General features: G+C 49.9%; 1 protein-coding gene across 2 annotated transcripts; it reads right to left on the bottom strand.

Annotated features, from left to right (window-relative positions):
- Positions 1–360: 360 nt before the first annotated feature.
- Positions 361–25562, bottom strand: CPD (carboxypeptidase D). 2 transcript variants are annotated; one of them, XM_015646885.3, is made up of 21 exons: positions 24853–25562; positions 22569–22816; positions 15308–15450; positions 14675–14844; positions 13801–14168; positions 13218–13409; positions 12202–12369; positions 11034–11143; positions 10495–10597; positions 9916–10058; positions 9240–9409; positions 8352–8663; positions 7008–7203; positions 6651–6786; positions 5798–5947; positions 5301–5396; positions 5144–5208; positions 4855–4986; positions 4324–4509; positions 3913–4012; positions 361–3289 (listed from the first exon to the last, which is right to left on the bottom strand). In XM_015646885.3, exons 1-21 carry the CDS (start codon positions 25542–25544, stop codon positions 3063–3065), a joined length of 4107 nt encoding a protein of 1368 aa, XP_015502371.1. In that variant the 5' UTR covers positions 25545–25562; the 3' UTR covers positions 361–3062. The 2 variants fall into 2 exon arrangements, with proteins under 2 accessions (XP_015502371.1, XP_033374866.1); XM_033518975.1 differs by lacking the exons at positions 361–3289; positions 3913–4012; positions 4324–4509; positions 4855–4986; positions 5144–5208 and having other exon boundaries at positions 5736–5947.
- Between the last annotated feature and the right edge of the window lie 1858 nt (positions 25563–27420).

Genomic DNA, 27420 nt, shown 5'->3' with positions numbered 1-27420 from the left:
CGGGCAGAGGGGACACAGCACCGCGGGCAGGGGGGGGAACAGCACCGCGGGCAGAGGGGACACAGCACCGCGGGCAGAGGGGACACAGCACCGCGGGCAGAGGGGACACAGCACCGCGGGCAGGGGGGACACAGCACCGCGGGCAGAGGGGGACACAGCACCGCGGGCAGGGGGGGGAACAGCACCGCGGGCAGGGGGGACACAGCACCGCGGGCAGAGGGGACACAGCACCGCGGGCAGAGGGGACACAGCACCGCTGCCGGTCCCGACCCCGATCCCCATCCTGCTGCCCCAGTCCCATCCTAATCGCGCTCCCACCCCCCCGCCCCGTTCCCGTAAGGAAGAACGAGAGAACGCACGTGGACATCAAAATAGTTTTATACAGATTATTGATCTCGGTATACAGGTAAAAAACAGGCGGCAGCGGCGGCCGAGGCAGACCCAGGCCCAGCCCCGCGCCGCCCCCTCCCCTCCCGCTGCCAGGAAACGGCGATTCAAGTCCCTTTGAAAATGTACATTTATTTGAAGGCACAAGTGCACAGAGCGACACCGACGGGCTCCTCTCGGCCCGGGGCACGGATGGACGGACAGACGGACGGGCCGAGGGCACGGGGAGCCGCTCCTGCCTTCCCAAAGTGCCCAGGAACAAGCCCGGTGCTTGCGGAGCTCCGGAGCCAGAGCCACGCACGTCCCTTGGTCCTGCTGCGTAGAAAAGTCTCAACGTTTGCAAAACATCTCAAATCCACTCACCTTAAATATACACACCTACTCCCACGGCTAATTCCGAGTGCAGGCTGAGGGAAAGGGCCAGCTCCTAACAGGACTTATTGCTACAGGGACAAAGCAGGGCCAGCTCTGTCCATTATCTGCTGCCAGAGCAAACAAAGCCCAAATACAGCCCTAAGAGCCATTTGCAAACTCGACTTCAAATACAACCTACTGTGTCTCCTGTTAAAGGAGGAACACATCAGAGGTGAGGCAGGATTGATGCTACTGTGTGCTGGTGTCCTGGAGCCCATTACACGTGGAAAAGGGACAAAAAGGGACCAAACCCCGTTCCTTGCTCAGCACAGCGAGCTGGGACTGGGCACAGAGATGTTCGTGGTTCCTGCACAAGGCAACCAGAGCAGTTCTGTCACAGCAGATGTGGGACAGGAGCGCGGGGAATGCTCAGCCTCATCTCCCGATGCCCAGCACGCCTCCTCAGCCACCCACACTCAGAATTCCCTGCGGAACAGGGAAGGAGGGGCACTGGTGTCTGAGGGTTCTCTGTCCCTGCATAGAACCAGGTGAGATGATAACCATGGCAGCACAGTGATTCTGGAAGGGCATTTCCACAGGTAGGGGTGAGGAACAGCTTCTTCCCCAGGTGACATTGCCCATGAGACTTCAGTGGGGCTGTTCCCCCAGAGGAGACCAGCTCAGAGCCCTGCAGAGCAGACCCCATTAGATTTTTGGGTGCAACCCCTCCACCCACAGACACCACGTGCAGGTTTCACCAGTGGACGTCCCCAAGCCTCTGGAGGACAGAGCAGCTCAGGGCAAACTCGAGGCCTAAGGCTCCTGTACCCCAGGAATCAGGTCAGTGGGGCAAGAATTAAAAAAGAAAATGAGCAGCAAGAAAATTAGTGCCTATTCCAACCCCAGTCTTCTGCTTCTGCAGAAAGCACAGGAACATCAGAGATACATAAAGGCTTTGGAAATCAAACATTTCAACCATCCTTTCCTTCTGGACATCCCTTCTATTCCCCACAAATCCCATATGTCTTAGGGATATGTGCTGTAACTCCTCTTTCCAGCCTTCTGCCAAGTGCTACACAACAGAATTTGGCTGCTTTTCCTTTCTCCCTCAGCAGTTCAGCCCTTCCTCACCCCCTGCACCACAGCTGCAGCCACACACACAGGTGGACCTCCTGCTCCACACTCCAGGGATGCTGCAGGAACAGAACAGAGCCAAGCCAGCAGGAAGTTTGCTGCCTGCCATCACCAGAGCTCAGTGATTAAATAGTACTAGGTGGACAGTGGCAAATGGTGCAAGTTTTCTTCAGAATTTAGCACCAAAGGTGGGCCATGGTTACCCCCATGACCTCTCCCTGCTTCTCCAGTAATGCTCAAATATAAAGCAGTGGTCAGAGTTTACTGTTTCCTACTGAATTGTGGTGGATTTGAGCAAAATTGATCAGGTTTTCTACAGATCAGTGAACCAATTTGCTCAGAACAACCTTCCAGCTGCTCTTTCAGGTACAGAACTATTGGAACATGAACATGAGACCCCAAAGCCAAGCCTATGACACAAACAAAACACAGCCAGGGTGGTAGGGATAAAGTTTCTTTGCTCCCCAGAAGTCAGGAACAGCAGCATGGCAGAGCTGGCAGGCAGTGGAGCTCTGTCAGAGTTCACTGAAGCTCTGACTTTCTCCAGCTCACATGAGGAGCAATGTCATCTCCCCCAGCCTTCAGGAGGCCAAGTCACTCCCTGAAAGTAGTGATGCATTAGAGGTACCCCACAACCACTGCAGGTCACAGCAGGAAAAGCTCCAAGGGGACAGCTGAGAACCAAAGGCTTTTTTTTGGGAGGGGGTCTTTTTCTGAGATCTGCTCTCCAGAATGTGGAGTCACTTTGAAGGATCTGGCTTCCCTCAAGCATGTAGTGGAAAATATGAAATCAAAACAGGTAGAGAAACCTTTTTTGGAGTGTTGTGACCACGACCCCATGCAGGTCTTGGGGCACTTCCCCACCATCTGGTCCCTGTGCTGAGATGCTGGGGAAATGCTAAGAGCTCTGCTGGCCACCCTGTTAAAGCTGCCTTTCAAACCCCATCATATAAACCTCCAGATCTTGACCCAAAAATGTAACAAACCATTTCCCCATCTCAGGAACAGCCTCCAACACCCACTGAGTGCCTGTACACAGGAACAGAGCAAACAGAGGAAAGCTGGGAGCTGCCACCCACCCCTCTGGAAGACACATCCTGAAGCTAACATTTCAAAACTGAACCACAGGGATCGCCCTCCACCACCGGGTCTGGTCCATGGAAACCTCCTTTCCTGCCCTGGAGGTGTCAGTGTTTGCTGGAGTACAGTGTTTCTTCTTCAGTGTCTGTTTCATCCTGGAATTCGTGGCTCAGGAGGGATTTCTTGGAGCCAGTGGACATCATGCGGATTTCGTCCTCGTAGTCGTCGTGGTGCTGCCGGAGGCGGTGGAATCCATCCTTGTGTCTGTTGGACTTGATGGAGCACACACACCAGATGATACAGGCAGTGAGCACCAGGGCAGACATGCTGGCACCTGCCAGAGAAAGGACACCAAAGTTAATGCCATGTTCCCCCATGCCAGAGGCTCCCAGGCTTGCCAGCATCTCTCCTCCCTCCTGCCATCCCAACCACTTTCTTTCACTTCATTGTTACCCTGCTCCTTCCTCCTAGGCCATGGAGGACAGGAGAGCTGCTCCCAGAAAAGGACAGACTCCATTTTCAGTGTTTGAAATCTAGGAGATTATCACTAAGCTCCACTACAGACCACTGGGTCTAAACTCCCACACACTCCTCCTCAGCAGCTGATACCTTGAGGAAATAAAATCTCTCCATATTTACCTGATGTCACAACACCTAAAAAAAAAGCCTTGAAGAAGCAACATCTCCTATGCACACAAGCTCTCCCCATCCTAGACATCTCAAAGTACATTTTGGACCCTCCAAATCCCTGCAAAACACTCTACTTCCTCCTTCCCTCCTACCAAGAGCTGTTGGATGAGTTTGCAAGGATAAGAGTGTTTTCAGAAGGGAAAGCAGGAGATGGCTTAAGCCTGCAGGCTGCTTTCCCAGTTCAGTGGAGAGTCCCTGTCAGCTGAAGTTCTCATGAACTGATACAGAAAGCAAAGCTCAAAGCTTTGATAAAAAGTATCACTGTACCTGCCACAGTCACAACCAGCTCTCTTGGCAGTCCAAAAATCCTGTTTTCTGTGTCAAATACTATGAACACAGAGCTGGGTGCATCATCACGTACAAAGACCTGCAAAAAGACATGAGAGTTTAGATCACCTCAGAGCTTGGGGATTCAGACAAGAGAGACACTTGTCATCTGCCTGGTCCTGCCCTGGTCAAAGAAAAGTGCCATGGAAAGAAAAGGTACTCCCAAAACCTCCCTGCCGTGCTGGAAATGGATGTTTTCCATCCATACTGTTAAGGCAGAAAACAGCTCCTGATGGCACCTAATCAGCAGTTAAACACAGGCACAACCAGGCAGCACCCAAACAGGGAAGATTTTATGTGACAGGGAACACAGGGAACAGGGAAACATCTCCAACATGGACATTCACACACCTTGACGTGTTTCTGCTGGTACCCACTGGCTATTGCATCAATGCTGTGAAAACCTGGAGCCAGGAGAACATGGAAATAGCCACCTTCTTTAGTGTAGACCCTCAAGCCTTCATTCAGAACAATGGCAGCTTTAGAAATTGCCCTGCCACTCTTGTCTTGGACAATGCCATGCACTCCCTTATGGACCTGAAACAAAGCATTTCAAACACTTAAGGTTCAGATCCAAGCTTACAGTGCATTTATAACTAAAATGCCATCTATTTTCCCTCTAAAATACAGCCCACTCTCCATTCTGGACCCTCACAATAAATAACAGTGCAAGGCAACACAGCACAAATGTTTAACTCATGTGTCAACACATGCCCTGGTCACTTGCATCCTCTGTTCAATCCATTCCTCATACAGCCTAAATCATGAACATCTCTAATTACACAGCACCAACAAAACCACAAAGACTCTCCATGCTGTCCTCCTCCTCTCCCCCTCCCCAACACTTCACTCCACAATTTCCTCCCACAGACTGCAGCTCACCTCCACAAGCATGCTAAGGAGAGATTTCCTGTGGTCTGCCCACAGGCCAGGAAGTTGTCCAGCACTGGGGAAATAGCAGCAGCCAGTATAAACAGTGATCTCAGGACAATGACCAAATGTCACACTGAAATCCTGCAAAAAACAAAACCACAGTTACAAGGAAAGAGGTATTAAAAAAGCTTTGTAAAGTGCAGCTGGAGGGGGAGAAGCTTTGCCCAGACATCAGGACAAATATGCTTTTTATTGGCTGTTTAGCAGAGATGAAAAGCCCTGTGCCATGCAGCAGTACCTTCATACTTCCCAGGTGACCGTGCCATTCCGAGCCACGGATCACTCCACCAGGAATATTCTCATCTGTGAGAGCAAAAACACAGCTGTCAGCCATAGCTGGCCCAGCAGAGGCTGCCACAGGCTGACAGGGACTTAAAGGATTCAGCCAAACATACCTGACTTATTTGGACAGCCTGGCTGGCCCAAATGCATCACTGGGTGGTTGTTTGCATACAGAGACGCCAAATGCTTTAGTGTTTCTTTGTTCCCCACTGCAACAGCAGAAGTGAGACTTTGAGCATGCAACTCTCATTCCCTACAGGGGCAGATTCCCATTTTAACCCCATGATCCTGTACTAAACAGAGACACATATTGTTTCAGGAGCATTCCTATTTCCTCTAACAATAAGGGGCAGTATCAAAAGCACTTTATACTGGTTCTGGCAGAGGAAAGGTTGAAATACTGCTGTAAGCATAAAAATTGCAAATGTTCTGATCCCTAGCTGAACCCTTTGAGGTTTTATAGATTGAATTATAGACTGTCAACTGCACAGACAAAGGGCTGAACACAAAGGAGGCTACAGAATACCACGAGCACAAAAAGCCCTTACAGCATGTGGTCACATGAATCTCTGCAGAGACAGCCTGAGGGGAACCAGGCACCTGGTCACACCTGACTCTGTTGGCTTGTCATAGGGGTAAGTGACAAGCAGAGATCCTCCATCCAGAGCAACAGAGAGGCTGAAATCCTGCTTCAGTATCAAATTCTCCATGATGGCTTTGGTCTCAGGCTCTCGTGCCACTGAGTACTGGGTGTAATTGCCTGTAAATCAGAACAACAAATAGAAAAGGGAACTAAGAACAGTTTCCTCTGCTGTTTGAGAGGCCAGAAGTACATCTTTTATGTCTGAAATTAGGTCTGCTGCAGGTATGAAAAGGCCTCTGTTAGATCTCAGCAGATGCACCTGACTAATAAAGTAAAGCACCCAGCCCAAACTATCCATTGGTGGGGGGATTCATCTGCAAAGCTAAACAAATGTGCAACATCACAATTTCCCCAAGCTATTTCCTTTTGTGCAGAAGGTATTTCATGTGTGTTTGCTCACAACAATGTTATGGAATTGACATTTTCTTAAGGAAGGAGTTAGGATGATCCCCACCAAACTTGGGCAAGGAACATTTCCTCCTCAGGAAGGGTGGGCTGATACAGTGCTATGGATACAGTTACATGGAAACCAGAAAAGCACAAAAAAACCAGACTTTCTGGGGAACATGAACAGAGGGCATTTTTTAAGAGATGAAAGAAATCCATAAAAAGTAAAAATACATCAGGTATTATCTGACCTCTCCTATTCCTAAATAACTCTGCTTTGTCTCTTGCACATAAGAGACTCCAAATTACTGTCTGTAAAGAGGATCTGAGCTCTGGAAGCTTCCCAGCAGCTGTGCTTCCTGGAGCACTGCCTTCTTTACAGGCAGACACTGTAACCCAGCAACTCCATCCAACCCTGGGGCAGTTGCTTTACTTGTGAAATCTGTGTCCAGATCTCTGCCATGAGCGTTGGTCTGGCCTATCTTCGAGGTGCAGCCTCTCTCCTGGGCGATCTCGCGTCCATCTGGGTTCAGGGAAGGCACAATCGTGATCCGTGTCCGGTCAATCAGCTGAGCAAAAGGAGAAACAGCACAAAGTGCAATTAGTAGGGTTCATTTCCCTGGATCTTAAGCTAGGAGCTGCAGTTTGAGGTTCTTGTCTTGTGGATCACACACATGGAATCGCTGCAAGCCCCAATCCAGTTTTGGCAGAAGGAGTCTCCCCCAGTGAGCACTGTCATCTCAGGCTACAGCTGGGAGGCTCCAAGGAGGTCTTTGTATTGGCCTCTCACCTTTGTAACAGCAGCATTCTTCTTATAGTTCATGCAAAGAAATTCTGCCAGTGTCAGGAGCAGCTCTGTCCCAACGGGAGCGTTTCCATGAATCCCAGCAACAAAGCGGATCTTGGGCTCCTCAGGCTCAGACTCGTTGGGCTTGTTGGAGATTTCAAGAGACCAGATCTGGCGGAACTCCACGCTCTGACCCAAACTGCCAAGAGATGGGAAATGGGAGTGTCAGCTCAGCAACAGAGCTGCAACTCCAACCTGACCTCATGGAGAAATCCTGGTGTGGAAAGAACTGCTGCCAGCCTCCAGTGGGACGCTGCAAAGGCAAGAGAAACACAACCAGATCGGGGGCAGGTTTGCAGCAGCACTTAACAGAATTCATTCTGAACATCAGTTTGAACACCAGCATCTAGGTTATCCTGGTGTATCCAAGCCCAGATGCACAGAATATCCAATGTTCCATACATGTCCCTACAGCCTGTGAGATCATGAGAAATGTGGAACTGCTGGATCCTCTGTGCTGCCAGTGGTGGTTTTTGCTTTGTTTCTTTTTTCCCTTCAGAGCAGGATATATCTGGACATCAAACCAATTGATAAAGCAGGGAAAAAGAGGCCTGTTCCCAGTAATGGAGGAGCTGTTGCTGCAGCCATGCTATTAAGTTGGCAAACTGAGTGCAGGGAAAGCAGGGAACAGCTCAGGGCTGATGCAACTGCAGGGACAATAGAGGCTCCAGATCAGCAAAGCAGCCTTGGCACCAGCAGGGACAGCACATGAGCACATTGTGCCTAGTTACAACAAGCAAATGAGGCCCTGGGACAGAGGGATTTGTGCTTTCTAAAGCTGACAGAGGGTAAGTGCCACAGGTCACAAAGAACAGCAGAGGATGGCAGCAGCTGGTCTGCTGCAGGAGGGCAAAGATCTTGGCCCAGGGCAAGCTCACACAGAAATGTCTCACATTACAGAAAAAATCTGGAGGTAGACAATGAAAAAAAGGCAGTCTGAGATTTCTAAGTGAAATCTGGTCATTTTTGTTGGGGACTCTTCAGCAGGGTGAATGTCAGAAAGGATTTCAAGAACAGACAAAATAGTAAGGAGCAGAGATATTTGCATTAGTCTGGGATATCAGTGGTGGGAATATCACCAGTCCCAAGCATCCCACGGGAACTAAGTCAGGGAAACACACATGGATGCACCTATGAGGCCCTGCAGCCATTGTTCTGCTACCATGTCCTTACACATGGAGCTCCTTCCATCTCAGGGAAGGGAGGGATGAGCTCCCCATCTCTGCACTGTGTTCATGACTAACAACTCCACAACATTCCTAGCCAAGTCTGCTGCTTTGTTTTCACCTGGTGAGATTTGTGATGTGTGGGTAGTTGAGGTTGAGGCCTCGGAGGAACTCGGAGAGGTCCTTGTAGGGCCGGTATCTGTAGGGAGCCACATCCCTGGAGGAGGTGAGCAGGAGCCGCTCCAGACCATTCTCAGCAGAGAGATCTTTGATCAGGGTCTCAAACTCCTTCTCGTTGGGGTTGCTGGTGTCTGGAGTGTTCAAGACCAGCACCTTTCCCTCTTCCACTTTGCTGTCTGTCCGTGAAAGGGTGAAGTTGACCTGCACCCCACCTTTGCCATCAACTTCCACCAGCTTAGTGAGTGGATCATACCTGCCCAGGGAAAAGAAGGTACAAGAAAACATCAGGCATTTAAAACCTTGGACAACAAGCCAGCCCTGGTCCTGACTACACAGCCACATGGGACTGCCACTGCTCCTCTGCCCACAGGGAGAAGCACAGAAATAAGGAACAACAACAGCTCAAAGGGACTGGGAATGACAGGAAGACAGGGAACAACTCCGGGCCCAATATGGCATTGAACTGCTTTTGGTGTTCATTGAACTTTTTCAGGTGTTGCAAGGTTACATGGCAGAGTGGCAAGACAACAAATCAGGCTGTTCTAATACAGAATTTTGACAGCATTGAAGTTACCAAGTCCGTGGGCAGCTGCCTGCAAAAGAATTTCCCCTAAAGACACCGAGTTATCCACTCCTAACAAGGGAAGATTGGGATTGTACAGCAGTGCCAGGTGAGCAGTCTGACACCTCAGTCATCTCACACTGCTATCTGCACAGGCCAGAGGACAGGAGAAACACCCATGCCTCCAGGTGCTGTAGGCAGGCAGAGGTGATGGAATATTCCTGAGTGGGAAGTCACTCATGTTTACTCGTGCTGGGGCTTGCTCACCCTCGGGCAGATGCTGTGATTCTGTACATCCCTGGGACCAGGAGGCGCCAGAAGTCTCCGTCCTTGTAGGTGGTCACTGGGTGGTCGATATTGGCCACGCTGATGGTGGCATTGAGGATGCCTCTCTTGTCCACAGCATCCAGCACAAAGCCCCAGACACCCTGGTGAACCTGCACAAAGGAGCTCTGCTGAGTGCCAGCATTCACTTTGCCTCCCACCCCTCACATTTTCAGCATTCCCAGAGGGGCAAGGTGTTTAGGTTGGGCTGGAATGGACAAAGATCACCTGATCAGTACAGTGAGCAATTGTTTGGCTCAGGATGTCAGCATGGCGCTCTCTGCTCCACACCTTTGTTTGCACACTCCAGGTGTGCAGCACCAGCCCCACTCAGATAGGAAGAGAATATAAGGGACATTCCAGTCTCAAGAAACTCGAGGTAGTGATACATAAAAAGCCCCCATCTGTATCCTCTGGATGCTAATTCCTTCATAACTTTTGGTGTTTTGAGAAGGAAAGGAGAGGAGTTAAACAGGTTCTGATGGGCATGCTTTCTGTAGAGAAAGTACCTAGTCTGGCCAGGAAGCAGCATTTGCAGATCAGATCACCCTGTTCATTCTGGCTTGTGTAAAGCAAACCCCAGAGGGAGCTGACCTTGCCTGAGGTCAAAGCACCTCACCTGTTTCATGAACTGCAGCAGCGAGCGCCGGTTCTGTGCCCAGTACTTTGGCAGCTCCTCAGCTTTTGGGTATTTCACACAGCCCAACTCAATGGTCACCTCAAAGCAGTTTGTATGTAAGTAATTCCAGTCTTGCATCCCACCTACAACAAGAATGTAAAAGAAGTTTTGACTTCTGAAGTCACAGCTGAAAAAAAAATAAAAAATCAGATAGTAGAAAAAGATGAAGTACAAACTTGAAGGGAAAAGCTTTTACACAGGGCAGGATTCAAGCTTCAAAGGGATGCCAAAAGAGCACACAAAAACTTCTGTCTTGTAAATACCTTTCATGCTAATAAAGTGCTGTAAAATTTTATTAAACTGTTTTGCTAATAGCCAGAGAAACTACACTATAAATTCCTTCCCCCAGGAATAACTATATTAGGGCACATTATTTAAGAGGTTACAAAAGAAACCTGAGTCCCATTAATCAGAGCTGACCAGTGCAGAGTTCCTGACTGATCAGCCTAAATTATTTAAGCTTAAGCATATGCATTAACTTGAAGACAAACAGTGCAGGAGATTTTAGGTGTACTTTACCTGGAACATTGTACCACTGAGCCCCGTTAGTGATGCCATGTGGGAAGTACTCAGAAGGGTACATATCCTTACAAGGGCTTCCCTGGTACATCTTTGCATTTTCCTATAAAACAAGATGCAATGTGTGAAGGTGAGCCTGCACTCCACAGGCACAGGCACTCTTGTTCTACCCTCCCTAGAACAAGAACATTCTGGGTTACCAAACACATGTGTGTCTATCACTGCAGCACTGACTGCACCCACACCCAATCCCAGCCCAGATATCCTTGCTCTCCTCCCAGCCCATGAGCAGCATTTTCCAGCACCCTTAAAAGTGCCTGCACAGAGCTCTCCTCCTTCTGCCTGCAGACAGAGCAAGCTGGGCATCACTCATGGGATGGGAGCCTCCTGTAGGACCCTCCTGCTGTGCCTGCAACACCAGGGGCTCACCCACAGTGCCTGCACCCACCCCTACCAGCTGCTCAGGAGGTTCCCTGGAAGTTGGAGTTTCCCAGGAGTCAACATAGCAGGATGTGCCCATTTTCCTGTTAGAGCTTTACCTTGGAGTAGGCAAGTGCCAGCTTCTGGAACACAGCATCATCTGGGGATTTACTGTATATGGCTACTCCTTGTTCATCGTCATCGAAGGGGTAATTAACCACCAGGGAACCTGCAGGCAAAACAAGCTTTGGCTCATACTCATGTGCTTTCCCAGTGATTCCTCAGCACAACAGTGGAAATTTTTCTCCAGCAAGTGCCAAGACTTCTGTTTCTCAAGACTTGGCATTAAACAAAGCATTAAACCCAGTGGATAGAAGAGACAGAAGCACAGGAAGAGATAACACCACACCTAGCTGGGAAGGAGAACCAAAGCCACAACAACATCAAAGCTTTGGCTCTTACTTGAGGGAGGGCTGAACACAACCACATAATAATTGCTTTCACAAAGAAGTGGAAGCAAGGGGAGGAATTTCCTACTACATGCATGGTGCTTTTCGCCCATGTGATGCCGTTTTTCAGCTTTCTGGAATTTATTGCTGAAGGTTTCCCCAAGGGAGCTGTAGTAATAACACCATGAAACCCTAGACACCACTGCAGCTGGAGACCTGCCAACCCCCTCACACCCACACACGACACTTCTGCACTACAAATCAAACATGCTGGCAACAAAGCATCCACCTGCAAGTTACCACAGCTACAAGCCAGCAAACTGTCAAGGGAGTAAGCTATAATACACAGAGACTTAATTTCCAAAAGGATAATTAAATTACTGCAAATTTCATAGTTCTGCCATGCGATTCAAGGCAGGGAACCCTCAGGACTGCATTCACTCTATAAATGCTCTGAGGCCTTTAACAGCCACAGCTCTATATCCCATTCCCAGACCATCTGCTGAGCAACTGCTCACAGGAGAGTCCATCCCCATCTCCCAGATGCTCCCTTCAAAGAAGTGGTTGGGATCTTCCCAGCAGCCACCTCAACTCCCTACAAACACATTTGGGGCCATGGTTTTCACCCTCTGTTGCCGTTGGGATCTTCCCAGCAGCCACCTCAACTCCCTACAAACACATCTGGGGCCATGGTTTTCACCCTCTGTTTCCACTTTCTGCTCCATCTTGCAGCACAAGAGCTCCCCAGTGCACACCTAGAACACTGTGGACACATCCCTGCAAACTCCCACCCCACAAAGCCCAGCACAGAGGAAGGAGCTTGGTTTGGGTATGGTACCTCCATGCAGGTTTGCTGAGAGTACAAACGGGTAAGACTTTAGCCAGGCCATGACAGCACGAGTTTCTGGCTGTGGAGGGTCTGTCACATGGACAAACTGATCTGGAAAGTTCCTGTTCAGGTCGTAGTTGTTGCTGTTGTTCCTGCCAACAGTACCTCCTTTGTCTCCTGAAAATGAAATACAAGTTCAAGCTCATGCCCTGTGAAGAGAGACAATCTCTTATTATAGATTTTACAAGTAATTAGTGAAGAGAGCAGAGAGCACAGCAGTGCTGATTCCCCTACACCCAGAAAGGGGCACCGAGGCCCTTCCCAGCAAGTGGCCTGCTCTGTGCAGCAGTGCCTGAGGGCCCTTTCAGTGGGTGTTTGCTCAGGCTCTCAGGGCAGTCAGACCAGCAGAAAGGCACTGAACCATGAACAATCTCTGCAGCCAGATGTCATGACCACAGAAACCTCAGAGCTCACCTTCTCAAACCAGCCAGACAAGTTCTTAAACCCAAGCAGAGCTCTGCTTCCAGAAAGTGATTCTGGACAGTCTCTGTTTGCCAACCTGCAACAGCCACGTAGTTCTAAGACTTCTCTGAAGGATGTTTTTGCCAGTTTTAACCTCATTATAAAAATCTGTGTTATCCTTGGACAAGTGCTTTGCAGACATCCTGGCTCCCACACTGCATTTACTAGGAGAATGGACCAAAGCACAGCAAGCAAGAGCTGTGTCAAAGAAATGTCTTTTTTTAAAAAAAAGCCCTGGATTAGCCACAAACCATCGGGGGACCCAAAACAGGGGCAGCTCACAGCACTGCTGAAGTGTAAGAGCTCTCCCCAACAGCTTCCAGACTCAATCAATCAGGGTCCACCCACTCATCCCACAGCACAGACCAAGTCCCTTCCCAGTCTCCCTGCATGGAGAGCACTCCTGCTCCAGTGAGGCTTCCAGATTTCTCAGGGATTCCATGAACCCAAAGGCTTGTTCTGGGAGCTAGGAACCCCACAGATTTTGGCACAGACAGCAATACCTTCCTGGGACTTCTCATAGCCATCAGGGTTCATAGATGGCATGATGTGGATCCGTGTGCTCTGGACCAGGTCAGTCACTTCAGGATCTGTGCCAAAGTTCTTGCAGAGGTACTCGATGAGGTTCAGGAGAAGCTCTCGCCCCACAACTTCATTCCCATGCATGTTACCGATGTACTTGAACTCTGGCTCACCTGCAGACACATGGTTACACCACAGAGACAATTATAACCACTCTGTTACACCTTGGAGACACCTCACCACCCTGAGCATTGCTCTTGTAGGCTTTGCTGGAGGGCATTTACCTAAAACTCACATTTCTGCTCCCACAACCCTAAGAACAACGTCTCAAGGAAGTCTCTTGGAAGTCTCTTCTTCCCTAGAGCTCCATAACCAGCACAGATGTCCCCAGAAATGCTCTACCACAGTGCCACCCACTGCACTTGCACTTTCTATAAAGGATACTGAGTAGCTCAGTCTCTCAGGAGAGGTGCCAGCTCTACACTCCTTTTTGCTCTGCCTCTCCCAGTGTAAAGGGTCTGTCTCTTGCATTTGTGCCTTACTAGAAAGGATTTTCCACATCACCTGCTTCATGGACACCAGGGTTGTCAGAGATCTCCATGACATAGAGCTCCCGCAGCTCCACGGACTTGCCCACGGAGTAGAGGCGGGTGATGTTGGGGTACTCGTTGGCGTAGCGCCGCAGGAAGATCTCCATGTCTGAGAAGTGGTGGTGGCGGAAATCCACGGGTTGGATGGGTTGATGGACAGAGGTTGGATTTGGGGGCTCAGCCTGCACAGGAGTGGGGGTGATGGCAGTGACGGGGGCAGGCGCTGCCGTGAGCTGTGTGACATTAGGAGCTGGTGGCATCACAGTCGGCTGCAAGGAGAAGTTGACTTCTGTTGCATCTCCCTCCTTCACCTCAATGTTCTCTTTGGTCACTGGTGTGTAACTGTGGAAAAAACAACTGGCTTCAGCAAGGAGGTGCAAGGAGGCTCTGCAGAGCAGAGGCCAAAGCTCCCTGCAGTCCTTCCATCACTCCAGCCTACTCCCTCCAGCCCAAACGCACTGGGATGTTAATGACTGACAGATTCACAGGGAAGAAGCCCCAGATTTATTACAGGACTAGCCAAGAGGCAAGTTACACATTGATGCCCAGGCTTGGGACAACACAAACTGGAGTAGGGAGTGACCCTACTCCACTTCCTCCCTTTGCATAAAAGCAAGAGGCAATTTGATACAAGCAGTCAAACAGAAGTTGACAGAAATTCTGTGCACTCAGTAGCATCCTGCTGAAGGAGCAAACACAGCTGCAGCTCTGAGCTGGAACCATTTACTGCTGCAGCTTCCAGGCAGGCTTCTTAAATACATGAGGTGTTTTGGGGCAGAGAGGAGGGAATCAGGAGAAGGAACAGGAGCAGTTGGCAGTGTGGGCACAGGCTGCCACAGAAACATTACCCCATCACAAAAGCAGTCAGGTTGTAGGTCCCAGGCACCAGCAGCCGGTGGTAATCGCCAAATTTCCCTGCTGTGATGTTATGAGCAATACCAGCAACAGCAATGGTCGCATTGTCTAGGCCAGCTCCTGTGATTGCATCCCTCACAAAGCCCTTCACGCCAATGTGGACCTGAGGAAAACAATGCAAGGGCCTGGCTGAAGACAGGCAACATCAGGGGAACAGTGTCCTAAGGCAGCAATATCCCCTCACCCTTCCACAAATGCAGCAGAGCAGGGCAGCTGCCAGGCAAAGGCACCCAAGGGGTCAGGACTCAGTGCTCAACCAGACAGGAATTCCAGCATGGACAGGGAAGGCAGCAGGATCTCAGGACTGACTCTCCCTAACAAACTCTCTAATTCATCAGCATGGGCAAACTGCAATATGAACATTGCAGGGTCACAGGCCTAATTCAGCTGCCTCTGATCCTAGCCTAAACTGTCACCTACTCAACTCATACACAGCATCTGGAGACAGCCTGGCAGAGGGCTCTGCAGTGTTGATGCTTGTGAACATCACTAGAGACATGGCTCTCAGACCACCATGGACACACAGGTTTTCACAGATGCCCACCCCCACGCCCAGCCCTCACTACCTTCTCAATGAAAGACAGGAGAGATTCACGGTTGTTTGCCCACTCCTTTGGAAGCTCAGAAGTCAGGGGGTATTTGCAGCAGGACAGCTCCAATGTGATTTCAAAGCAGTTGGCCCACACGTAGTTGTAATCCTGCATCCCACCTGAGAAAAAGGGGCAGAGATGTCCCAAGAGCAATGCATACATACCCCACCACAGGATGCTGTTTCTCCTTGTCCTTCAGCCCCACGTGGCATCTCCCCAGGATGCTGCCCAGCTCCAGAGTGAGCAGCCTAAGGAGAAAAGTCAGGTCACATCATCATGACAGCCTATGCTGTAACTGGAACAGCGGGCCATTGAAATCAGCCACAGCCAGCTCAAAGTGACAGTCCTTTTGTCTCATGTGTCCATCAGCACAGCTCTTGGGAATTCAAACAGGTTCATTTTACATTTCCAGATATGACAAGCCCAGTGTGCCACACCAGACTCTGAACATTCCAGCTGCCAAGTCCTTCCCTGAGCATTCTAAGCTACCTCAAGATTTGTGAGGTTTTCCTGCAAGAGAGGTTACTTCACTCAAAATGAGTTGATAGGAAAGAACACCAGACTATCAACTTGGGAGCTGGCAGTTCAAATCTGCACACTGGAATCAGTTTCAAGGACAGCTGTTCTCCCAAAAGCCTCTTAGCAAAACTCTAGACAGGATCAGAACAAGGCTTCCCCTTCTCTATTTCCTCATCTGCTCTTCCTTATCCAAGTGCCTGCTCCTGAGAAAGATCCACCTGGGAAAGTCTGAGAAATTTGTTTTTGGCCAAGTCACCAACCTCCTCCCACCCTTCCTCTGTAAGGCAGGAGTTTCAAACAATTAAAGGATGTTGCAACACCTGGAGACAGTTTGTTAGCTTAGTGCTAAACCAGCCAAACCTTGGTGAGCACACAGAAACAGGAGTGCACAGAGCTGTTTCACAGCACTAAGCTCATCTTGCTGCTCTTGCCCTCCAGGGAAACCACATGCACTGCTATGAATCAAAAAGGTCACCTTGTCCCAGCAACTGTCCTGACCCCATTTGCTCAAGTTTACATCCAACCCTCAGCAAGAAAAGCTGTTTCTCAAACAGGACTGAATCATATCAGCAGGACTTGAGGGCTGCAGGTATCAACACTAATCTGGAGCCCAGACTTGAGCGTGCTGCTGAAGATTGCAAATGTTCACCCCTCTAAATGTTTCTGGGAGCTTTCAAGAGTAAAAAGGACATTTCAAAACCACCACACGTCTGTGAAACAGCTTTCAGAATCACCCTGCTAAACCCCACCACATGACAGCAGCCAGATGATCACACGAAAAGATTGCTCCCACCACTCAATCAGGCAGCTGTGTCAGTAAGGAAGACACATCACACAATGTTTTTTGCATGCTGACAAAGTCTTCTGGCTTACACAAACTTATTTAGTTAGAACACAGGCAGACTGGTGTGCCACAGCCTTGGCCACCACTTCCTAGACAGCTCCATCCCAATCTGTACAGCAGCACCTGCAAACAGAGCCCAGAGACCTCCACACCAGCAGAATGATTCCCACCAGGGTCACCTGGACACAAGTGCCCAGAGTCTCTTCTGGAGGAGATGAATTTACTCTCAGAAGTCCCTCTCTCAAAGAACAGCAATGCATTTTCTCCACAGGAGGCAGATGCCAAGTCCAGGAGAAGGAAAGCAGAGAGTTGTGGCAGATATTACGGCACCAGCCTGCAGAGCCCCAGCAGGAAGGACTGTAAGGAATGCAGATTTTGTGCACCCGTCCTTTGCTTGGCCCACTGAGGTGCTGCATTAGTGCTGTGCCAATAGACCTCATTTACTTTGAGCAGCTGAGCAGTTTCCTAATCATTCACAAGCCCCTTGAAATGAGGGACCCTCCATGGCACTGGCAAATTTAACCAGCCAGAATGGGTCAATATCCTGATGCAAATGCATTGCCTGGCATTAGCAGGGGCTGTGTTAATGCCTGGTCAGGAACAGCAGCACTTGACCAAGCAGAAGAGGCTTCTACCAGAGGTGGTGGCCCAAAAAGTCAGGGTCCACTGCTCTGAATTCAATAGCCCCACTCAGCTGGGTAAAGCATGGGTGGAACAACAGCATAAAGTAGGATTTAGAACAGGCCCCTGGGAAGATGTGTGGGATGGTACCAAAACAAAGATGTCCCAGTTCCTCCCAGTTCTCCTGGGAGCCTGCTGCTAAGGGAGCATGGAGATTTCATTGTAACAAATAAAGTGTCAATTGCAGCCAGGAGAGCACTGCAGCTTGCACTGACACTAAAGCAGGAAAGACTTTTCTGTGTAGCACAGGGGGCCACAACATGCTGGAGGACTTTCTAACTCTCAAACTCAGTTCAAGGGGTTAGAGAAACAAGGGCTGTGAGTCTGATCCACTCTCAGCTTCACTCAGCTCCTGTTACCAGAACAGCATGAACAGCAGGCTGCCCTCTCACCAGTAAACACCACAGCAAGTGAAACAATTTGCCAGCCCATAACCATCTGCTCCTAGCAGGACGTTAATGCATTTGAAAACATCCAAAATGTAAACCAGAGCCATTATGAAACATATTTAGCGCTTCATCTGCCATTTGAGCAAATTTAGGACAGATGCTCACCCATAATAGAACAGCAACGGACTAAATTACAGTTTGCTACATCAATTCTGGTAAAACTGTCTCTTAGAGAAAGTAGTCCACTGCATTCTTGAAAATTTGGATTGTATCCACTGCACATATTTGGCCTTCACATGGCTCTGTTGCAGAGCAGGACAGTTATTTTTACAGCATGTGGAATTACGTATTTTCCCACATACCATCTGCACAGCTTCCCCTGACTATGCAGAGACACAAGAGGGGTAAAGAGAGAACTGTACTCAGCCTGCACTAAAAACCACTACATTCATGGAGCAGAGCAGAAATACACCCCTGAGGCATAAAACTGCCAGACTACAGTGCTTCTACTCTGGGTAATATCTAGGATAACCTGTTGGAGTTATCAAAACCTTCAGCATTTTAATCATAGGGTGTCTTTTAGCCCACACCGAAAAATTTCAGCCTCCCCATGAAGCATCATTCCCCTTTTTATCAGTGAGCAGCCTACTGTCACAGCAAGTGTACCCCTGGCTAGCAGTAGGTCACAGAAATGCTCAGAACAAACCTCTCTCTTGCTCTGACCCTCTCCCTGAGCATCAGAACTGCGCTTCAGGCAGGGATCCCAGGCCTCCTGCAGCACAAACACTGCAGAGCTCACACTGACAGGGGGGCCTCTACTCCCTGCCAAGCTCAGACCAGGAGAATGCAGCTCTCTAGAGTCAGGCCTGAGGATCCAGATACCATAAATACTCCACGTGCCAGGAGAAGCCTGCCAGGCCAGCCAAGGACTCTATTTTCAAACTGCGCTATGCAAAAAACTAATTCCAACTCTCACTGGAACAGACATCAGCAGATAAGGAACCTGCAGCTAAGTTAAAGCAGAAAAATAGTCATGTCTGCTCTGCAGAGAGAGCAGATGGCACTAAGCAAGCTGGAGACATGATTCAATACATGGCACAAGCTGCTGACTCTGCTCAGAACTGATTATCTCATAGCATGGGACTGAGTGAGCACCAGCAGCAGCACCAAGCAGGCAGAGGAATGTTCTAGTCCATTAGTCTGCAATCATCATAATGATTTAATTAATTGATTTATTTAATAAATAAAACTGAGAGAAGGTGAGGTTTGGGCTTCCAACAGCAGCAGCTGTATGACTCAGAGAAGCCCAGCCCAGCAGCCTTTTCTCAAAGATAAGGGCAGTCCCAAGACTGCCCAGCAATTTATGACAGATGTGAAAAGAGGCCTTAAGACATTCAAACCATCAAGCCAATACTTCTCTCAAGAAGAAAACGAACTGCAGCAAGACTTCTATGAAAACACAAGCACAAAAGTGCAGCAAATCGTGCATATCCCCAGAAAGACATGGCTGAGAGCTTCTGCAAGAGCTCACTCAGTGCAGGTGCCTTCTGCCATGCCCAGGAAAGAGGCCACCAGTGATGCCATACTGCTCTCAGCACTTATTTTAACTGCACTAAAAGCTGGTTGAAAGCTCAGTGTGGCTGGTAACCACAATCAAAACAACCCAGCAAGCACACAGGTAACCGAAATCCACTTTCAACCCAGGAAGTGCCTCCCAGTAGACACCAGAAACATCTCCAACACCCAGACATGAGAGTCACACTAGCAAGAAAATACCTTTTAGGAAGGGACTGCACATAAAAACAAACCTTCCAAGGCTGCCCACAAAATACACTCATGCTGAATTTAGTTTCTGATCTGGATCTCTTAACAACACAAAGGCAAAGCACATCACACCCACAGATGAGAGTGGTTTCTCAACTGCACTCCATACCCCAGCCTAATTTTGCATGTATTCCCTTGATCTGAACCAGCCACCTGGTAGTTAAAACCCTCAAAGGTTAAAAAGGAAGAGAAAGAACATGCACACCAGAGATAGCCTCTATAAAGCATCCCAGTAACAAAATGCTTACCCCTACAGCAGCTGAAATGCAGGAGCCAAATTCAGCTGTCTGGCAGAGATCCATCTTCCTCTGTGCACACTTGACCTTAGCAATTACTCTCATGGTTTGTACTTGCCATCTCGATCTGACACATATAAGTGGCTGTTTGCAAACTCAAATGGAAGTTAATGGAGTCTGGCACCAGCATAAAATTGAACTGGTAACTCCAGGACAATGAATCCCACGGCAGTTTGCTCTCCAGCACGTTTGATTTCACATGATAAAATATGGCAGGAAAATTTCCACCTGTTGAAACACTCTGTTTTCATTTCTTTGTTTTTCCTGGCTTTAGTTCACTTGGAGCCTGCAGGAGTCTGTCCTGGCACAACCTGATCTGGAGGCCTCGAGCACGTGCCCTGCACCACTCAGAACCATGAGCTCTGGTTATCTACCTCTAGAGCTCAGCTCATGGACTGGGATTTCCTCAGCCTCATTTCACCACACATTTCAATTCTGCAATCACTGGAAAGGCCTCCTGATCCAAGCACAAGCCTCTGCAGTCCTTGGCACAGAGCTGAACAACTCAGATAACTCAAAACAGCCTCTCTAATGGTTTTGCTGCTCCTGTCACACCACTTTCAACTGACTCCACTCTGCTTATTCTTCATCCACTACTAAAAATAAACATTAAAACCTACAACCTCAAAGGGGTGAATTTACACAACATCAAATTACATGCATGATATTGGTCAGTTCACCCATACTCTCCCTGGGCTACATTTTACATTAATTTCTTGGCTCTGGGGGAACTGCTGCTGCCACCCTCAGCAATGTTCCACTCTCAGAGTCCACGTCAGCAGAACTGCAATCTCTGCTCTTGAGTAGCCATCAGTACTGAGCCTGGCACTGTGGCTTGTCACAGAGAAAGGGTTTATTTCTGCAGAGACTGGGTGCTGGAGGCTATTGGATAGATATAAACCACAGTGATGGCAGCACACAGCAATCTGGTCTGCAGTTCACACCTTTCATTTCCTGTGAAATGAAAGTTATGCCATTTCTTTGTCCTGTTGTCAGAGCAAAGGCTCTGCCTGCGAAGTTCACACACAAATGCCACAGCCACCAACCAGCTGCCCCACAGCCAAGCAGGAGGATGAAAATGTCGTCCCTGCAGTGAAAAATGCAGCTCTCTGGTGTCAGGGGAACACAGACCCAAAGCTCTGGAATAACTTTCTCCTCAGAGCACACCCACCCCACTTCATTACAAGGACAGAAGACCTCAGAGCTGCCATTAAGAAACTTCCCAGCTGAAGTGTTTGCCGGTAACAACAGCCACCACAACAAGGCAGCACAGATCATCCAGGATATCCTGTTCCCTCACAAGCCAAGTCACCACATTACACAAACTTTCCTGCTGGACTTCTCACGGCAGCAGAATGAACCTTGAGCCAGCAAACACCAGGGCTGGTGTGCTCAGCAGGGTAGAGGGAAAGAGACAGCTGGCAGAGAAAGGGATCAAACCACATCTTATTTGAACACAACATCTTATTTGCCCAGTGAAATCCTGAGGGATGATTCAGCCACTGCTAAAAATCAAGCCTTCCTCCTTCAGAGATGATGTGCTCAGGCCCTATAATGGGTCCCTCTCCAGCCTTCCCAAGAAAGCTGGATGCAGGATTAACTCAGGGCTCTGCTACAAAGCCCATGTTCCAGAAAGACACTGTGTCACCAGAAATCGTTAAACTGTAAGCTCTGAAGGATAAACAACATTGGCTGTCACTGCATACTCAGCACTTCTGCCATCATTCTCATCCACAGCAGAAGGGAAAGCAGAGCAGCATAGCAACACAACTTCTTGAGGTAATTTCTTCAAGTTTTTTGTTGTGTTCTCACCACAGAAGTTCCTGCCCTGCCTGGTGAAGCCGTGGCTGTACAACATCCACCAAGGAGCCACAGCAATGGGGTAACTTGGGAGCCCTCCTTCCCATGAGAGCTTCTCCTACATGAATTATTATTTATATTTTCATCCAAACCAACACACACAGAGCAACCCACTGCATGGCTGAGCTAGGCTAGTAACCTCCATCTGCAAAGGCAGAGTGGGGGCACCAGGAGGTAATTTGTTCCTATTCAGCTCACTTTCATGTGCAGCTACATGATGGAGGGATCAAAAGCCCTCCTAGAGGTTCCTGCAGGGCAAAATTCAGATCCCTTCTAGATCTCCCACACTGGTGGATAAGAACAGGTCATGCAGGCTGTCACCCTCCACACAGGTCTATGAGTAGAGCAGTCCATGGAAAAGCTGCAGACCCCATTTCCAGCAAAAACTTCTTGGTTAGTGCAGAACACATATCTAAATTTCACATAGTTTTACAACAGGCTATTCTATAATCACAAAATTACAAATTCAGAGGTTAAAGACCTCACAGAATATTGACATTGGTTTAATACCTTTAACACTCATTTCCTCCTTAGCAACTGTCAAGAGACCTACAAAAGTTCATTTGGCAAATTAAGCCTCCCACATGCAGGACAACTCTCCACCATGTAAGGGGGTCAGGAAGAACCCTTCCATTTACTGGGATTTCTTCCCTAAAAACACCTCCCAAGCTGTTACTCATCAGTTGGTGTTCCCATGATGTTCTCTATTCATTTCAAGCTGCCAGAACATATTCAAAGCTAAAAATATTACTTAATCCCCAGTCCTTTCCTCTGAGATAATCGCCACTGGTCTGGATGTGAGTTCTTGGGTGAGCACAGTTTACCTTCTACGTCGTACCACTGGGCACCATTTGTGATGCCATCTGGGAAGGTCTCTCCCTCCTCTCCAGGGCAGTTGGGTTTGCCAGTTCTCATGATGGGGTGATGTGAAGCATAAGCTTTTGCCAAATATTTGAAGACTTCATCATCAGCTGATTTACTGTAGACTCCTGTGGGCCTGTGTGTGGGAGAGTCATCGTAGGGGTAGCTTGCCACCACAGAGCCACCATGGAGGTTGCCAGAGAGCAGAAACCTGGGGTTGGGAAGGAAAGGGAGAAAAAGTCAGACTGGAAACATTCCAACAGGAAGTTGGCTACAGCCACCCAACCAGTTATTCTGCTGCTTTCCCACCCAAACCACACTCTCTGGAGCACCCAAACTCTATCTGGGATTAATGAGGCAAAATGCACATAACTGGAAGTGGAATTAATGCTGGAGATGGAAGAAGGTTTTTTCTGCAACCTGACACTGAGCCCCCAAACTTGGTGACAGACAAAGCAATGTACACAGCTCTTGTCAAGCTCTGAGTACATCTGGTATGTGCACCAGAATTAACTCCCAAATAAAATCTGGATGTGAGAAAGAGTTGTTAAAATCCCAAGCCAGAAAAAATAGCAGGGCATGCCCCATACCCCCCTTCAGTCTGATCACAGGCAGCACAAACTTTTCAATGACTACCATAGGTAATTTCCTCTGTTCTCCTCTTCCCATCAAACACAGCACTGAGGGGAAGAAGAGCTCTCCTGTGCATTTGCTCAAATGGGATTTGGTTTCCAAGCAGAGGTAATGTGACCAATACCTTTACTTTGCTTAAAATAGTGCACACAAATTGCATTACACCCACTATCTCCCTTTTTAATCAAACAGTTCTGTTTACTCATTCGTTTTTCTATCAGCAGTTATGTTAGTCTAACAATAACGCCAGTATTAACTGGTGCTGCCAGGCAGAGGGACACACAAAGCACCACATTCTTCCTGTTTCACCCTGGCTGAGAGCAAATCCCACCTCACATACTAAGAGAAAAAAATAAAAAGCTCAAGGCGTTTTAAAAATGATATGAAGAACGCACATGAGTTTCCCTATAAACCAATTTTGAGCTGAACCAAATCTAGAGGGATTTTAGTGCAAAGTGCTGCACCAGAACTGTCCTAAAGGATTCTTAGGACAAGCAGTTACTGGTGAAGTTTCTGCAGTTCCTCTGGAGCACCATCCCTGTGGTTACTGCCATCCACCAAGTTTTAATAAAGATCATTAGCTCACACAAATTTTGTTTCCCAAACACAAGCAAACACTATACAATGCTGAATGTTTTGTGCGTTGGTTGGGTGCACTGTCACTCCCTCTTCATGTCTTTCTAACCCTATTTTGGAAAGAAGGCCACGGTTTGCTGCAGTGCATTGCTGCTTTCTCTGCACAATTTCCCACGGTTGGATGCATTGACCTTTGTAGTCTGCACCTTACACAGTTCTCTGAAGAACACATGACAAATGAAGAATCAGTGCCCAGCTTGGCCACTGCTTTTTCTAGGATTGCCCCAGAACCCAGCACTAGAGCTGGGCTTTAAAAGCACCATCTCCCCTCCCGGGCTGCCCCACTCCAGGCACAGCAGCTTCCTCCTGTGCTACCCCTTAGGATGGGGAGGGACAAACGGGTCAACATGGATGCTTGAGGCTCAGCCACACGTGCTTCAACTGAACACATGGGGAAGGCAGCTGTAAAAACAAGGCTTGCCTTTGCAAATGCTGCTGCACAGAGCATTATTGCTATATCCAGGGAATTCCCCATGGAACACAAAGGTGAGGGGAAGAAGCCCTGTCCAACACAACTTTGCTCGTACAGAGGACACTTAACCCCAAATATTTCCAGCATCCCACAGTTTGTGGAGTAAGCATTATTGGCCCTAAGAGCAAGACCCACTGACAAGCCCACAGCAAAGCAGGTGAGAAGTTTCCAGCCACAAGTTCGAGGAGATGGGACACATGAAGGCCAGAAGATCTGGGTGTGCGCAGGGTGTGCCCCGCAGGGCTGCTGCAGTTCCTTGGCATCTGCACAAAAACTGGGGCCACCAAATGCTCTCCCCAGCACAGGATGGTCCCAGCTGCGATAAAGGGCCGACGCAGGGAGGCAGGCTGAGGATAAACACGCGTGGAAATTACTTCTTCCCCCCAGGCCTTGCTGGGAAGCAGCGGGGAGGGCTGGGAGCTGGCTGACACCCTCGGGAAGTGAATTCTAGGGTCTCCCATTCCTCGGAGCGGCGCGCCGGGCGGAGGGGAGCGGGCAGCACTCACCTGTTGCGGCGCATCCAGTCTATAAGCGCCTGCACCTCGGGTACGGGCTCCAGGTTGGGCTCGGCGTCCCCGAACTGGTCGGGAAAGCTGCGGTTAAGGTCGCGGCCGCGGCTGTTCTCCCGCCCGCCCTCGGTGCCGCCGCCGCCGCCGCAATCGCCTTCTTGGGCGCGCTCGAAGCCGTCGGGGTTGAGGCTGGGCAGCAGGTACAGGTCGGTGGTGTTGAGCAGGCGGACGATACGCTCGTCGCCGCCAGCCCAGCCCAGCACCAGCTCCCAGGCCAGGCGCAGCAGCAGCGGCCGCGCCAGCGGCTCGTCCCCGTGCATGTTCCCCACCAGCTTCACCTGCGGCCGCCCGGGCAGGGCCGCGCCGCCGGGCGGCTCGTCAGGGCGCTCGGGGCCCAGCCCGGCCGTGAGGCGCAGCACCCACAGCGGTCGCTTCTCCACCGATTGCCCGATGCTGAAGAGCCGCACCAGGCCCGGGGGGGCCGTGACCGCCAGCGCCCGCAGCGCCTCGCCCAGCTCGGCCGAGTGCAGGTACCGCAGCGCCTCGCCGGGCACCGCGGCCGCCGCCTCCGCTTTCTTGATGTGGGGGGCGCGGGCCGGGCTCTGCAGTGAGAGCGGCGGCAGCACCAGGGCCCAGAGCAGCACCAGCAGCCGCGGCATCGCCCGGAGCCCCCGCGCCGCGCCCGCCATGGCCCCGCGCAGGCCCCGCTCCCGCCGCGCCGCTGCGGGTCCCGGCCGAGAGGGGCAGCGGCGCTCCCGGGGGGCGGGACCTGTCCCCGAACCCACCAATCAGCAGCGACCGCGAGGAAGGCGCCGCCCGGGCGGGGCGATGAAGGGCCAATGAGAAGGCGCTGAGGGCGCTACGTCACGGGGTGGGTATTACAGTGCGCCGGGGCGCCCCCCGCTGGCCTCGGCGCTGCCCCAGGCCGGGCCCGGTGCGGGAGCGGAGCGGTGTCAATGAGGACTATGAGGGAAGGGGAGGTTCTGTCCTCCCTCAGGATAATGCGGCCTTTGGCTCTATGCGTTCGCTGTTTGCCCTTATGAATCCTCTGCGTGAGCTGCTCCGCGGCGGTCACCGCTCCGCTCGTGATTTTCAGAGGAAGAAACTCACTCGCGGCCACGGGCCCCTGGACACGAACGGCGGCCCTTTTCCAGGGGAAACAAAACTCAATTCCCCCGTACCTGATGTCAGTTTGTCAGAGGCGTTTGGCACTCCAAGGGCAGCCCGAGTACTAGGTGGTGGCTGTTTGATAAGGAAGGAATCCCGCTCCGTTCGTTATCTTCAAAGCCTGAAGCCCGCTCTTGGCCACCGGGCCACTGGACACGAACGGCGGCTCTTTTCCATGTTCTACAAAACCCACACTGCAGGTTCATGGTGTCAGTTTGCCAGAGGTGTTTGGTACTCCAAGAGCAGCCTGAGTAGTAGGTGGGGGCAGCTTGGGTCCGGGAGGAATGGGAGAGGTGGGAGTTAGGGTATAAACCAAGATAACCCAACATGGAGTTACTGCACACAACGGGACAAACAGCAGCACCGGGCGATGCCCCGGTGCCCCGGAGGGGTCACAACAGGCCCCACCTCTCCAGTGGATGAAACTGGAACACAAACCAAGACCTGGGGAGGAAGGATGGGGTGGCTTTGCCTGGGCACGGTGACAAGTTGAGGGTTGTGGGGCACGAGGTGTTGCTCCTGGTGCCTCTGTCTTCCCCAGCCCAAGCTGCCTTCTCAGATCTCAGAATTAAAGACATTCCAGCAATGTCATGTTTGCATTGCATATGGCTGTGACTGAAGAGTCATAAGCCTCAGAAGAGATATAAACAGTACTTTTGGGTTTTCTCCCTCAAATTCCCTTTGTTAAGCAGGTGAGATGATAAGGACTAAAGACAGGACACCTTGCTCTGCAAAAATCACTTTGCAATCCATAAAACAATGAAAGTGTCCATCTCTAACAGCAGATTTGTCTCAGTTCCTGCTTAACTTTTCAGTAGTAGCTCATGTACAGATCTGCTTCCCAGCTTTGGCATTTCCTGTTGGAGACACCAATAGGTCTAGCACATAAAACCGATTTTCAGGGGAACCATCAGTAGTATGACTCCTTCATCTCATGGCATTCCAGGATCTGTGCAAGAGATCAGATGATGCAAACCTGTGTGTGAGCCAAGCATGGTAAAGCATCAGAAGGGCCCCAAGGAAAGGGAGAGTAAATTGGCTTCTCTTTCTTGGGGATCATCTGTTCTGCATAACCATTAGGAGAGGAACAAACAGGAAACAGGGGTTATCTATCAAAAAGATACCCCAGATAAAATTAAACTGGAAAAGCCAAAAGACCTTGGTCATCAGGATATTCTTCAACCAAAAGGGAGAAGGAATGGCAAGAGAGAATTTGGCTATCTTGGAGGTGATCACCATTATATAGCTTTAAGTTCTCAGTCTACTAAAGAATTGCCCTGGATTTACCCAGAGTAACTGACCTCATTTCCCTTTTTAGCTGATAAAAGCCCAGTTGTCTGGAACTCCAGCATGCTAATTGTAAAAGCAGCATGTGGCAAAGGCTGATGAGTCACCAGC

Source organism: Parus major, chromosome 19 (genome assembly GCF_001522545.3).
Source record: "Parus major isolate Abel chromosome 19, Parus_major1.1, whole genome shotgun sequence".
Lineage (NCBI taxonomy): Eukaryota > Metazoa > Chordata > Aves > Passeriformes > Paridae > Parus > Parus major.
Note: the sequence above shows the minus strand (reverse complement) of the source record. Positions and strands in the feature narration are given on the sequence as shown.